The sequence below is a fragment of the Cricetulus griseus genome, chromosome 2, assembly GCF_003668045.3.
Source record: "Cricetulus griseus strain 17A/GY chromosome 2, alternate assembly CriGri-PICRH-1.0, whole genome shotgun sequence".
Lineage (NCBI taxonomy): Eukaryota > Metazoa > Chordata > Mammalia > Rodentia > Cricetidae > Cricetulus > Cricetulus griseus.
This window is the reverse complement of record NC_048595.1, coordinates 138,139,614-138,155,359: the sequence shown is the minus strand read 5'-3', so window position 1 is coordinate 138,155,359 and position 15,746 is coordinate 138,139,614. Positions and strand designations below refer to the sequence as shown.

Sequence of the window (15,746 nt, the reverse complement as noted above, 5' to 3'; positions counted from 1 at the left end):
AAGAGTCTGTGGAGTCACACGCTGTGAAGGATGAAAGTATGGGAGATACAACATTGGCTCATCAGGAAGGTGACATGCTCTCAGGATGAGTCACATGTACTTCTAGTCTATGGAAATGTCCGGTGAGTAAAAATAAAATGTGTTTTACACAGAACAATCTAAAGAAAGCTATCGGTAGTAAAGATGACATTTCTACCTATGGCGAGGAGAGGGTGACACCTAGTGGGATAGAGAGTCATTGCTGCAGAGAATCTTCAAGCTCATGGGAGTTGGAACTAGGGTCTCCCATGTTCTCATCTTTTTGGAGGTCAGGCTGCTCCTAGCCCTGAAGGCCTGGGTCCATGCTTGGCAGGAATTAGGAAAGGCCTCGATTTTCCCTTCTTGACAGATTTTAAGGTGGGTTCCATATCAGACTTTTAAATATTATCTCCTTTCTTTCCTGATTGAGAGAACAGAGCGGAGAGCTGGCTAAGTTGTTCCCCATAGGCTTCTGGGCATTACCAGAAGGCTGCAAACTTTGTACCATCCCTGACAGTTCTGAGCAATTATTCTTGCTTGCAAAGAACTCCACTTCTCCATGAGCAAAGGGAGACAAATGTAATGCTTAAAAAGAAAACAAAACAAAACAACAACAACAACAAAAAACAAACAAACAAATGTTTCCACATTCAATGAGTCTCTCTTTTAGGAAAACAAATCTGTTTCTTCATAAAGGGCAGTTCACCACACATTTCTAATAATACATGAGCTCTCCCAAGCCACGTAATAGCAAGCATCCTCAGTAACTGCCAACTGTGGCAAAACAGATGTAGTGCCACCCACTCAGATTTCAATATGCCCACGGCTAGAAAAAGACAACACACAAAAAGGATGCACTCAAAGAACAGCAAGAGTTCATTCTGAGACGTTTGAAATATTAGGAGGGCTCGTTGATTTTCTCTCCAGGAAAATTAGTAAGGATTTCCAATGGACTGATGAAGAATGTCCCTGGAACCTTTGTACCAACCTGTGACCACAGGCCAGGGAGGCTGTTTAACACAACCCCCCCCCCACCACCACCTCTCAGGGCACAGGGAACAGGTTTAGGTTCTAGAAGATGCACACTTGTTCTAACCTGTCACAACTGGAGCACAGGAAGATGAGAAAGGTGATGAGGAAGAACACGGCCACAGCAGCCAGACTTCCCCACAGAACCATCTGCATCTGCACATGCCCACTGCTCAGCGTGCTTCCTGCAGGACCCATGGTGGGAGCTGGGGTGGCCAGCTGGTGAGGCAGTTCTTCACAGGAGGTCACATGGGTCTAGAGGGCTTCGTCTCCTGCAGAGAGAATGGCACATTTGCCATCACTTTTCTGGAGAGGTTGAGCATTCCTGAGCTGAAAATTTGAAACCTGAAAGAAGCCCAAGCCCAAACTTTGAGTACTGACATGCTGCCATCCCAAAACTTCTGTACACTATGTGGAATGTACACACACCAAAACTGTGTAAAATTACCTTCTGTTTGTGTATGAAATGAGTATGGAATTCGCATGAGTGTCATGATTGGGCTTGGGTCTTTTCTCTAGGCTAGCTAGTTATAGTTCAGGATCTAGAAAATCTCCAGCACTTTTGTTCATAAGCACTCTCAGTAAGAAATTCACAGCCAAGCCCGGCAGTGGTGGCACACACCTTTAATCCTAGTACTCAGGAGGCAGATGCAGGTGGACCTCTGTGAGTTGGAGGGCAGGCCCAATCTACAGAGGGAGTTCTAGGACATCCAGGGCTACACAGAAAAAGCCTGTCTCAAAAAAAACAAAACAAAACAAAACAAAACAAAAAAACCCACAACAGACTAGAAGAAAGGACATATGATAGGTAGGGTTTTAGTTGTGGGGGTGGTAGGGGAGGAAGGGAGGGAGAAGGGAACTGGGATTGTCATGTAATTCAATCTTGTTTGTAATTCAAATATATAAAAAATAAACCCCCACACAAAACCAACAACCCCCCCCCCCACAAAAGTCAACCAAACAAAGAAATACACAGCTTCTTGTCGTGAGCAAAGTCTCAGAGCAGCTGGGGTGATGTGTGCAGGAGGCACACATCTGTCCAAGTCCATGGTCAAATGCTAGTGTTCCTTATATGAGATTTAAAATGGGAAATGAGCCAGTGCTAGCAGAGCATCTGAAACGTCTGGTGTTTTATCATCTTGATATTTTGGGGGGATGGACTTGTTTCCAGGGAGGTTCTTCACGTCTTCAATAAAGACTTCAAGCACACCCAAGGCAAGAAAACATGTTTATTTGGACCCAATACATCTTTATCCAGGACACTATAAAATGTTTGGTATACATGTATATAATATGTACATCTTTAAATTTTGAATTAATTTTTATTTATCTAGGTGTGTGTGTGTGTGTGTGTGTGTGTGTGTGTGTGTGTGTGTATGTGTATGTGTATGTGTATGTGTAGGTGTACATGTCCCATGGGACAAATGTGGTGGTCACAGACAACTTGCTAGAGTTAGTTCTCTCCAATCCTGTGGGTCCTGGGGATAGAACTCAGGTTGTCAGGCTTGGTGCTAGGTGCCTTTACCTCTGAGCCATCTTGCCAGTCCCCTATACACATATTTGCAAAGATGCTACTTTCCTCCTATGCCCCACTGTCACCGTCTATCTCCCTGCCCCACGGCTATCACCCACCTCCCTATCTTCTCAAATCCACTTTTACCTTAGCTTATGGTCAGTGTGGCCCATTGAGCAGAGTGTCTGCCTGCACACCTGCAGAGGGCTGTTCACTGAGGAGTGCCTTACTTTCTAGGAGGAGTCTTCACTGAGCCACTCCTGGGTACCCAGTAACTCACTTTCAAAAGAAGGCTGGAAGTGCATGCTGGGGACACTCCCTCAGTAGGAAGCAAGATGGACTTGTGAAGAACTACAAAGTAGGCATAAGACCTGTACACAGCAGGCCCCAGGAAGACCATCAGACACTTCAGCATTCATTGCCACCACCACCCTGGGGAGGCACTGCTCATTCCCACTTTACAAAGCAGGGAGTTGGTTGGACCAAGCAGGGAAAGAACTTGGGCCAAGTGCCCCGGAATGATGAGTCCGGCTGCCTGGACTCCACACAGCCATGCTCTTGTCCACTGAGGACACCCTGGCTCACCTGGGGCAGGCCCTATCCCCTCCCTAATGTCTGAGAATGCCTAGGTACTGTGGTAAGATATTTCAGTAACAGAGGCACATTGAAAACGGAGGAGCATACCAGGCCAATGTGGTAAGAGAGGTCTAATTAAAACAAAACAAAACAAAACAACAACAAAAAAACAAAAAACAAAAGAAAACAAACAAAAAAACCCACTCATTTGGTTAGTTCCAGAACATTCTAATGAAAAGGAACAGCCTGAAATTGACTCTCAGATAAGCAGTGCAGTAAGAAAACATAACTTCTGTGTCAGGATGAGGAATCATAAGCCATGCTTTTCTTACAAAAGACCACTAATGTTTACATTTTCATTTGACTCAGAGAAAGTACTGTATTGTAGCCATTGCTGAGTCTGCACATGCTGGCACCTCTAAGTGTCTTAGCGACAAATCAGAGTGTACCAAAAGGGGGAAAGTCTAAGTCATTTCAACAAAGGCAGATTTCTCTATGCCATGTTTATCTGAATCTTTGAGGATGAAGAACAGTATGAAGCTGAAGCACAGTGCAGTTGAGAAAACCCTGTTTCCCTGTCTGTGAGTCCACATGAACACATACATTTCTAATGCTCTATAAATGCATCCATTAGAACTTGGGTGATACAGAACTTTTCTCTGGTTATATATTGTTCCCAGAAACAGTCCAGGCTCAAAGTAATACACAGACAAATTGCTTCTATATGAATAAAATAACCATCATATTTCAGGATGCAAAGAATAATTCTCTTTAAATTGTGTCTACAAACTGCCATTGTAATAGGTTTCTAAAATACACATGAAAAAAGCATTTAAATCATGGTGACCTATGAAATAACTTTTATGTGTAGGTGTAAACAATGAAACGCTTTGGGAAGCACAGACAAAGGCCCTCTCCCCTGCACACATACAGTTTTGTTTCTTCTTTCACACACCTGATTAATCAATGCTATTTATAAAGGGTAAAATTCTTAGAAGATAGCTGGCTGTATGGATTGCTCAGAGGCACACCAGCAACCAGCAGGGGCTCTCCTGTATCCTCTCCATTCCCATGCCTCTCTCTGTTCCTGAATGTGTCTCCTCTTCCCTTTCCCTTGTTCCCCTAACAGGAAGGGCTGGTCGGATACACTAAAGCATGTGGGGTGCCATCCTAGTAGGATAGCCCAGGGAGAGAGAGAAAAGGGAGTCATTACATGCGAGTGAATAAAAGATGGAACTCAAAGAAAATGTGTCAAAACCCCTGGTTTACCCCTTCAATTAGAACTCCATGAAAAGACATGGAAGAAATCCTCCCTAGTTCTCACCCTGCACTATGAAAGGAATGACTGTCCAGTACATGTACCCAGTGAGTCAGGCTAAAATCTCAAGGCCTCAGCTGTTGGATAGATTTCACCCCAGTGGCTCCTAGTGTGCTACTTTACCAGAGGATGGAGGCTACAGCAGGGGTCTGGGCAGAGTCATGAGAGAAGAGGTAGCAGCAGTGGCCCTCTACATGGTCCCTGGAGGGCATCAAGGGTGTGCACCACGTGGTGCTGGGGCAGGTGGGCCCCTCCAACCTCTGACCTCTGGTGTGGGTTTATTCCTAGTTTAGAGATATTATACTCTTTTTGTCTCCATCTCTTTCTGGATCTGCCCCCATAATTCCACCACCCATTGCTTCCCTGGATACCACACCTTGAATTTCACAGGCTCCTCTACAATTGAACTGTAAGTGCTTCCTGCTGTCTCCTTGCCAGTGTGTGTATATGCACTGACTCTTCCTTTATGTGGAGATGAAATGTCCCTTCTCTTGTGTGAATGCACTGCCCATGCCTGCCATCACGCATGCGTGAGCGCTCACACTAGTATGTGACTTCTGTGTTCTCTGCCTTCTAGGCAGGAATAGGAGGTGGGGTCCTTGAGTAAAGTGTGTGTTACATCTCTGGAAAAGATTCATTAAGAATAGCTGATTTCAGAGGGCAGGTGTGGTGGTAGCACATGCCTTTAATTTCAGCACTCAGAAGACAGAGGCAGGTGGATGGATCTCGGTGAGTTCCAGGTCAGCCTGGTCTACATAGTGAATTCCAGGACATCCAGGGCTATGTAGAGAGACCTTGTCTCAAAACAAAAACAAAAACAAAAAAGAATAGATGATTCTGGACTGCACATGTAAATATTTAAAAAAAATTATTTGACGCTGGGCAAAGGAGTCCTATCTACCTTATGTAACCTAACTGACACTTACTATGATACCCATATACCTTCCAGCTGGAGAGGCAGTTGACAACTGTGCACGGGTGATTGCTTTATGATATGCTTCATTGTTATATTCACTGATAGCGATTAAGTTGCAGACAGCCACATGATAAAAATACATTGCATTACTGGACAGAGGGAGTGGGGTTTCCCGTATCCCCCAGGCCTGTGTCAATTCTGGGGGGACTGTGGACACTCATCTCCTTGACTAAGCAAGGTCAGTAGTAGGTTTATAAAACTTCTGCTGGGAATTCATTCAGAAGAGGGTCTACTCACTTTTTTATGTACCATACACTGGCTATGTAGCCAAGGATGACCTTGAACTCCTCCTGTTTCTACTGCTCCTGTCTCCATAGTTCTGGGATTACACGTGTGTATCACCACACCAATCTTTCTTATTTTGTGCTGGAAACTTCACAATCTCTTATCGTCCTGTCAAATACATAGGTTCCATCTTTTCAATGATGAGTCAATCAATAAACCATTAGCATAACTATTGACCTTTAAAGCAGGTGCCATTGTGAGCCACAAGGTGGCAGCATAATTCTAGTTTCAGCCACAGTGAACAGGCTTGACTCTCACAGAGGTCTTGACTAATTCTGGTGTTTGTCATGCTTGGCGTTTTAATTGTCTTCATTAGCTTGGATTATCAGCCACCCAAATCAATTCCAACAGGAAAGAAAGCAAACACCAGACAAAATTAATGAAAGGGACAGAGCATATGGCTGCTGTTTACCTCTCTAGGCAAACATACTTAACAGGTGCTCTGATCACGGTCAGTCGTATAATAACACTTTGCAGGGCTGGGATGGCCAGCCAGGTTAGATTATCTAGGCTGACACTTGCAGCTCCTTTGAAGCAGGTTTGGTAGTAATGATCGTTGCTACTGTTTCACAGCTGTCCTGTGAGCCTGTAATTAAGGATAGAAACCATCCTAGGAACTAAGGAGGGCAGAGTCGCAAGCCCCATGGGAACGACTCCTGCCTGGTCATTACCAGGTATGTGAACCATGTGGTGAAAGGACACATTAGGGGCTACAGATGAACCAGATAGGTTAGCAGTCATGGGGAGCCACGTTCTCGGGTGGACCCTGTCCTTCATGCAGCGATGGGTTTGGGGACCAAGGGAAAATGAACCCAGGACAGAATTCTCATGTCCTCTGTCCTAATTTCACTTTTGTCACTGTAATAAAATATCATGATGATGACAACCACCAGTGTTACCAGCAACATTCAGTCAAGAGCAGAGAGAATAAACACATACCTGCTTGCTTTTCCCTCTTACATACTTCGGGCGCCCTTACGAGAGAATGGTGCCACCCACAGTGGGCTGAGTGTTCCTACATGAATTAACAATCAAAACAATGCCCCATAGGCAAAACTGATCTAGACAACCCCTCAATTAAGACAGTTTCCCCAAGACTTTCTAGGTTGTATTATGTGGATGGTTGGACACCACACTCCCTAAGAGAGTTTTAGCTCAAGTGTGTACATTTGGTTGGACATCTTTTCAGACTGAAGGGAATCTGACAGACACAGGCAAGGCTGCTAAGCAACAGCATGGATCAGGTCTGTGGCATATGCCTGCATCATGGAAACAAATGTTCTGTTCCACCGTGGTAAGATGTGAAGGTTTTGGTCTTTCTACATAGATATCCAAAGATCAGAAAAGTGGTAAGAGACTCTGGGCCAAGGTGCTTTCTGGTATGGTTTCCTGAGATGTCACTCACTGCAGAGTCTTCCTGTCGAAGCTTGAGAAACACATTACCCAGAAAGTCTCACCTCCACCAGCACAAAGGAACAGTTACTAAGGCTCATTGTTCCCAGGAGAGGGGCAAGTTAAAAAAAAAAAAAAAACCTTATGCCATCTGTCAGCATGGCTTGGCTACTTCTCCAGACCAGGGACCCTGACCTAGTCTGGACTCAGGAGAGCAGACCCTGCTGGGGGAACACCTGAGCATGTTTATTGGAGCCCAGCTATTTTGTTTGATGTCCACAAATGCTAAAAGGGGCAGCAGGGTTTGATGGGCAGGGGAGTGACTGTTAGGACTGCTTTCCCTCACTATGATCTGATGTTGATTTGGGGAGGAGGGGAGGAAAAGAGGAGGACAGGGGGAGACAGAAGGATTTGTTCTTTCTAGCAGTGTGTGTTGTCTGCGGTCCAGACAGAGCTCCGAGATTCACTTGCCTACATCTGGGTCAAGTTGACACACAGCCTACACTGACTGAAGGTTAGCAGGTGAACAGGTTTTATCTTGCTTCTGGGCCATGTGTGGGATGCTCCAGCAATCTTGCAGCTGGGGCTTTGGGAGCCCTTTCTTTTTTCTATATGCTTGCTTACTTGACCTAACTGAAAATGCCTTTGCCTCACTTCCTTTTAAAACCTCAGCATCTTCAGGATCTGAACAATATTTTCTGGACAGGAAGCTGTCCTGCTAGCTGCTTCTGTGGAAGATGAGCACGGAGATCCTCACACTGCAAGTGTAGCTTCTGTGTAAGTGAGAGAAGCAGCGAGAGTGAGAAGCGAGCGTGTGGAACAGCTTAAGAAGGCCCAGTGTGTCCTGGGGCCAAACCGTCATTCGAGAATGAGCAGAGCGAGCATTCTAGTGACATCCGTGTTGCTCTACACACAGTCCCACCCCCCTGAGCAGGCCTTTCAGTGCTGGCAATCCTACTGTTGTCAGGCGTAGCGTCTCTCCAACCCTCTCACAGATGACCATTTCATATCTCCCCTCCCTTGGAGGGAGCTGGATGCTACACTTCTCAAAGGCAAGAGTCTGCTGCACATTTGCAGTCACACTGTGATGTCATCTGATGGCATCCTGTCCGTCATCAGGGTTATTCCTCTGAACAGTTCTCTATGAGCAAAACCCTCTCACCCTCCATGTTCAGTTAAGAATTTCCCTGTCTACCATGACTCAAGACTGCTGTGACAAAGCACTCCAGTGTCTCTTCCATGGACCTTTCTGGGTGTCAGCTGTTGCCCCAGTGTGTGTCACCAGAGGGCATTTAGAATACAGCTTCAGAAGAAAGAGCTCTGAGGCAACAGAGCCTCAGGCCTTCTGAGAAGGCCTTGACAACAGACATGTTTCCACAAGTTGCATTTCTCAGTGTTCAGGCTGGCTTTCTATGAGGACACAGGAGTGACATAGGTTTACCTCCTGGACCACTGGGATACAGCGAGCTGATTGCCACAGTGTTCCTTTATACCCAGCCCAAGTTTTCTTTCCCCAGGACCCTGAGGAGGTGGCTATACACCAGCCAAATCTCCCAGCCTTGAAATAAAGTCCACCAGAACCCTAAATGAGTCTATACTGCATACAAGCCTCTTTCCCTACGATTAAAACATACTTATATTTAATAATGTGTCTCTATGTGAGTTTGTGTCATAGAGGCCAAGGATGTCAGATACCCTAGAATGGAATCACAGGGATTGTGAGCCACCTGATGTAGACACTAGGAACTGAACTCGGGTCCTTTGGAAGAGTACTATGTGCTCTTAGCCACTGAACCATCTTTCCAGCCCATGTATACATGTTTTATTTAATCCTGTGGGCCTTTGCTATGGGTGCCACTGAGTCTATCCTATACATGAGGAACTGATGCATCTGTTAATTGCCTTGTCAGAGGAAGGGCTCCCTGCTTTCAGCAGCATGAGGCACTCTCAGAGGCCACCCAGAGGGGTGTTCTCCCCAGTAACACATGCCCATGGGGCATGATAGCAGACAGTGAGGACCAGGAGCTATACCACTCATTCCCCTCAGGCTTTGAGTCTCTGTCATGGCTAGTTTGGCCACCGCTCATTCTCATGGTGCATTAATCACAGGCTATCATTCCATGGAAGCCAGAGCACTTTGCAGGCCGTGTGCAGCAGCTAGGCTGTGAGGGATGTGGCGTTCACATGTAGATGCTTTCTAAGCCCGGTCTATTCACTGTCACAGTCAGCTGAGCATCACTCCACGCCCTCTTTATTTGGCTTCTGAGGCTCACTGACTCAGCTTTTGTTTTCATAGTAATACAAGACAACAAAAACAAACTTCAGCTTCTTTTGGAAAAATGAACTCTTGGACATAAATAGCTCCCAGTCAAACCCTCCTCTTACAGCTTACTGTATTTAAAAGCTGAGATTTATGGCTAAGGAGATGGCTCAAGTCAGTAAGGGGCTTGATGTACAGGCATGAAAAACTGAGTTTGAATCCCTGGCATTGATGTAAATGCTGGGCTTGGCGGCGCTTGTCTATAATCTCAGTGCTGGGAAGTAAGAGACACAAGGATCCTTGGAGCTCACTAGCCAGCTGATAGCACAGCCAGTGAGCTCCAACTTCAGGGAGAGTGTAATGTGAAGTATAAGTAAGACATCTGCCATGGACCTGGGCCTCCACATCTACAAGTGCATTTGCTTTTGTGTGCACACATGTGCATACATGCATACACACACACACACACACACACACACAAACACACACCCCACACAGGGCTCAGAGGCACTTGGACAGGGTTAATTATGAGTTTGCCATTCTGTTACATCCCCTAACAGCACTGTCCATCCAAACATGCTTATTATGGGGATGTCAACCCTCAGGACTGGAGAAGCAAAACGTAAGACAGATGATGATTAAGTAGCAGACCAGAGATGGCAGTAGTGGCCACAGTGCTAGACAGACATGGCAGTTAAGGCACGGCGATCAGGAGATGACTCCCTCACCTGCTTGGCAGAGAAAGGAAACCATGGCTTATGTAGCACAGAGTCTAAAACAGTGGTCCTGCACATCACCTCCTGGGAATGTGTTGAGAGTACACCCTTCCTGCCTGGCTTGCTTGCACAGACCTGTAACCTTAGCTACTCACTGATGACATGGAGGTTCTAGTTCAGCCATTCTGGAGGGCCAAAGGCTCTGCATTTCTAGGTACTGTCTAGATGGACCTTCACCTCTACTCATGCCAGTAAGATACATATGTGAGTCCTATCAGTAAGACATTTGTCATCCTTCCAATGAGGCTATGTGGCTAGCTCCCTGGTGCTGAAACTTGGCTTTACTGTTATGGCCCCTTGAAACACATGGGGCCATAAGGTCTGACGAGCCTTCATTCCCTGTGGAGCTTAAACACAAGGCCATTCTGCCAGTCTAGCAACTGACAAGCTGCAGGGAGTGCACACTCCATGCCATATGCAGCAGATTGTGCTCTATGCATTTCCACTAAGCTGCTGTGTGGCCTGAATCGAAATCCTCCCAGGCCTCCTCCAGTTTCCCCGTCTGAGAAATGCAGTCATTTAAAAGATTCCCTTCCAGAAGATGATTGAAGCTCTTAGCTTCTATCATTTTATGAAGGTGGCCATGGTTCTCAGAGTCAGAAACAACAGTTCAGGGCTGTGTGTACAGGCACAAATGCTGCTCTGGCTCTTAAGGACACTGTTTGAATGGCCCAGCAAGCATGGGCCCAAGAGTCTTGGTGAACCCAATCAGTTAAATAGATGCCATGGGGGTTGGGTGGGGAATCACAAGTTGTCTTTGTGGGAAGCATGTAATACCAGGAACCTACCCTGAAGTCCTTCCAAAACATCAGCCATCATCTATGGAGTAGACTGAGGCTGACATTACATTTTATGATTCATTACAGGCACATGCTTGTAATTCTAGCCCAGGAGACTGAGGCAGGAAAATTGAGAATTATGGTCCAGTTTGGGCTATGTAGTGAAACCCTGCCTCTCCATAAACCATAAAACAAAGAAACAGAAAGCATGCATTTAGCAATGCACATATTTCTGACTGTAATTTCCAACAGCCTTGGGAAAAAAGAAATGCCAGAACTGGGTAAAGCCCCAGACAGTCAGTGGTTCATATACAACTACCACTGAGCCACTTCTGCTGGGGAGAGCTCAAAGCTCTTTAAAGGCAAGTGCTTGTGTTTTGGCAAACCCTACAGACTGCAGGTTTGAGAGGGCTCCATCTCAGTATGTGGTAAGCCTGAGGGGATTCCAGAAGTTATGACATCCAGAGACTGCCCCTGTTGGTGAAATACAGAGGCAGTTTCTTGGTTTGGCCCTACTGGTTTCTTGATTCATACCTCTCTGGACATTTCTAACTCTTTGCTACTCTCATTTCCTGACAACCCACTGTGTGCTAAGCAGGACACATCCAATCACATCTTGAGCTAAGAAATAGGTCAACTTTGTAAGAGGAAAGTTTCTCAGTCAGAGATGTATTTTTGGCCACAAGTAAAAAAAAACCAAACCAAAACAAAAACCCCCAACAACTTAGCATTGAATTTCAAGCATGCAAAATGAGAACAACAGGCCGAGAATCCTTTCACTTCCACTGTGTCACATTTGAGACAGCATGCCGCCTCAATCCCTCTAGCTCGGCTCTATGTAGCATTTCTGCAAAGGCCCCATGGAATTCATGCAGCTGCACTGTCTTGGACTGATGTGGTCTCAAGCTGAGAACTGTCCTCAATGTGTCGGGTGGATTCCAAAGGCAGTCTTTGCATGCTCGCAGGGTGGAAAGGCCCACCACCCACGTGCATGCACCCTCCTAGCAGGGTCAGCTGTCCTCTGAAGATGGGCCAGCTTCCAAGGACCGGAGGTGCCAGCACAGACAGGAAAAAAAAAAAAAACTGCTTGTAGTTAAGACCAAAGATTAAAAACACAAAGAGGTTAAGGGAGGTAGAACAAGCACTGAAAATCTCATGGAAGCATATATGACAGGTCACCAACAAAGTCACCTGGTGAAGAAAATGGAGGGGAAAAAGGAGGGTGAGAGGGCTGCCCCCAAGGCTGTAACAGGGGCATGCTGTGACTGAGGAAGAAGAGACATGGAAGACTAGACTTGGGAGTGTGGGCGTATGCCATGTGCTTATGCATGTGTGTAAATATGAGTATGGAGGTCCAATGTGGACATCAGATGTCTTTCTTGGCTGATTTCCACCTTATCTTTTGAAACAGAGTCTCTCACTGAACCTGGAGCTCACTGATTTGGCTAGGTTGACTGGCTAGCAAGCTCCAGGGAGCCTGTTGTTTCTGCTTCTGGAGCACGAGGATTATATAGGCACACACCACTACACCTGGCTTCTTCCATGGGTGCTGGACGTCACAACCTAGCTTCTTACGCGTTCAATGCACACACTTTACTGAAGTAGAGATATCTTAGGACAGTTTTTCCTGCTTTAGCATCCTGTCCATGGCTGTCAGATGGGGAGCATGATGAAGAATGGAGGAACGGTAGACATGTGCATGAAGGTATGTGTCTACATATTTTAATACTTTGATTTCTCTCTCTTCCCTTGCCTGATATGGAACAGAAGATCTAGGATGAGGGCACCTGAAGGTGCCCTCCAGAATCTCTCTCCTTCATCCTTTTCCTTTCTCTTCCCATCCCTTCCCATGCCTTCCCATCCTTTCCCTTCCCTTTCCTTTCCCAAGCCTGCATTGGAACATTTGGGAATCCTGATATCCAGACCCAACCCTCACATCTTCTGCTGAGGGTCTGTTCATACCATGTCCAACCTGAGTAACTGCGGAACTGAGCAATAGGAAGTTGTCATGTTTTTAGTTCATTGTTTCGTTCAAAGGCTGCTGGAACGTTGGAAAGCTTTAAAAGTCTCTAGTTATAAAAATGGCATGCAGGAGACTATAGGGTCTCAAATAGAGACACAACAGTAGGATACAACAGTATGCCACTTCTGAATAGGGCAGTGTTGTGCCAGCCTGTGAGGAGAGCTGTGACATGGCCCTGCCCAATAGCCAGCATGGATTTGCAGCAGAGCGTGTGATCTGCAGGTCCCCCAGTCACCACCAAACCCTCCATCTGGCCTCCCTGGGCAAAGACACCCTCTAGAATCCATCTTTCATTAACCTTTTCCCAATCTTGCTTCCCAACACCAGAGACATTTATGAAATCTGATGCTGAGAGCTGACCCTCTGGTACAGATTCAGAGTGGGATGCCACAATCTTTATTTTTATCATGCATCCTAAGAGATTCCAAAGTGAAAAACACAGGCCCAGAGCATATGGATCTCACAGTGTCACCCCATCCATACCAAGCAACTGAAGCACCCCATTGTCCCTGCTCCTGCCCCTCACAGCTCTGCAGGCAGTCTTTTGATGTCATGGATCTGACATGCAGCTTTATAGCCTCTTGTTAAGCTGACAGGACTGCCTCCACTCCAGGGATTTAGGCAGGAGGTGGTGGGGGAAGGATGGGGCTATGACTCATATGCGCACACCATCAGACAGATTCCGAATACTGCAGTGTGGATAAAACCACTGGTTAGTATGCTAGATATTTGTTTATCTCCCCAGTGGGGACCTAAGTGAAGTTTAGAATTACCTAACATTGACACATCAGGCAGGGTGAGGGAGGGTCTGTGGGAGTAGGTCTCTACATACATTTTCTTGGTTTATCCCGTAAAATGAAAAGTATAATCCCACTGTGTGTCCCATGGGAAGAGAAGGGAAAGCTCTAGGGAGTCTTCAGGGAGACTCTGGAGGTCAACTGCGCTCTCCATAAAGCGACGTAACTAATGCGATTATAATATCTAATGAACTGAAGCAAATCCAATTTTTGAACATCTTCATAGCTAATGAAAATCACATCTTTTCCCCCAAGATTTTCCACTTTCTCTGTAAATGAAGAATAAAATGGAGGTGATGAGTCAAGACCGTGCTTACGAAAAGTCTTAAGAGTGTTATATGGAGAGTTTTATGTTTTGTATGACTGTCACAGTAGTTACCAAATGGATGGGTTGTGTTTGAAATGCCACTGTCACAGTGTTAGGGCTGGTTTGTGAAGGAACTTAGAATGGATGCATTGAATTAAAAAGTTAAGGACAGCCCTTTCCCTTCAATGAGTTTAAAGTACTTTGTAAGCAATCAATATGGTCACTTTACCAACAATGCCCATTTTCTTTGGAAATGAAAGAGGAGAAAAATTCCCTAGTCTTGTACAATGAGAGCTACTATGAGGGGTGGCTCTGATACCTGTGGTCCTCACCATTCTATTCCATGTCTTACTTCCTTTCTGGAAGGGGAATGTTGATGGTATTACATTGAAGGGAAGTGAGTGAAATTGGGAAGGGCATATTCTAAGATGTGTTGTAGTAAGATGTGCTGTAGCTAAGAAAAATGGTGATCCCAGAGTGTCAAAACCAGTTCTATTAATTTAACAATAAATTAAATGGATATTATTGGAATGTAAGTTGTTAAAAAGTGCTTTAAGCCAGAGGCTAATATGATGGCTGAGAGGTTAAGAGAACTTGTTGCTCTTTCAGAGGACCCAGGTTTGCTTCCCAGTGCCCATATCTGGTGGCTTATACCCACCTGTTACTCCAGCTGCAAGATATCAGACATCTTTGACTTTTGAGAGCAACTATACTCACATGCATGCACCCATGCACACATACACATCTACACATAATTAAAACACATGCATGTACCCATGTGCACACACACACATCTACACATAATTAAAACACATGCATGCACCCATGTGCACACACACACACACACACACACACACACACACACACATCTACACATAATTAAAGCACATGCATGTACCCATGTGCACACACAGATGTACACATAATTTAAAAAAAAAATGTAAAAAGAACTTAAGTCAGGAGTGGTGATGCACACCTTTGATCCTAACACTCAAGAAGCAGAGGCAGGCATCTCCATGAGTTCAAGGTCAACTTGATCTCCACAGCAAATTCTATAATAGCCAGGGCTATATAGTGAGATGCTGCCTCAAAACAACGATAAAATCCAAGAGTCTCCCAAACCCTGGACTCTTAAAAATTAAACAACAATAACAAAACCCAACCAACCAACCAAACCAGCCACATGAGAACTCAAAGAAATTTTGCTCATGTAGCTATGAATTCACTGTTTTCTGCCATTGAAGATTTGCACAGTTCTGGCTGGGTTAGGGGCATAGCCTTCACAGTGAATGGTATGTCTTCTAGCGGTGAGAAATGTGCATTGCATAGCCACACAAGTGGTTCTGGGAAATCAGGGGAGGGGATCTCATTTGTCTCAGGGATCTCTTATAAGAAAACTTCCAGCAAAGTATATTTACAAAATGTCACAAGATATGTTTTCAGGAACAAATGAGAAGTCACCCAGGAATGGAGTGTGGAGGCTATGGAGGGATTGCTTGACTCCAGTATTTCATGACCATCTGAATACAGCATGACTCCTCTAAAACAACTAACAACTAACAAAACAACTAACCTCCCTCCCAAAACAAAAGTCTCACCTATAAAAGCAAGGTAGTTACTGATATTTAGTAATTCCTACTGGGAAAGGAATTCACAGTGATCATTTTAACTTTGTGGGTTAAATGATCTAACCTAAG

At 45.3% G+C, this 15,746-nt stretch overlaps 1 protein-coding gene across 6 annotated transcripts in view; it reads right to left on the bottom strand.

Moving 5' to 3' along the window:
• Positions 1-15,746, bottom strand: part of Pag1 (phosphoprotein membrane anchor with glycosphingolipid microdomains 1) — a 134,946-nt gene that overhangs the window by 17,985 nt on the left and 101,215 nt on the right. For 5 of the 6 annotated variants that reach the window (XR_003481912.2, XR_003481911.2, XM_027398768.2 and 2 more), the window contains one exon: positions 1,115-1,319. Coding sequence is in view for 4 of the 6 variants with exons in the window: in XM_027398768.2 (XP_027254569.1) it covers positions 1,115-1,245 (131 nt within the window). In the remaining 2 variants the exon portion in view is untranslated. Of the gene's footprint in view, positions 1-1,114; positions 1,320-5,667; positions 5,824-15,746 lie in introns of all 6 variants that reach the window. The other variant, XM_035439992.1, reaches the window with a different exon arrangement.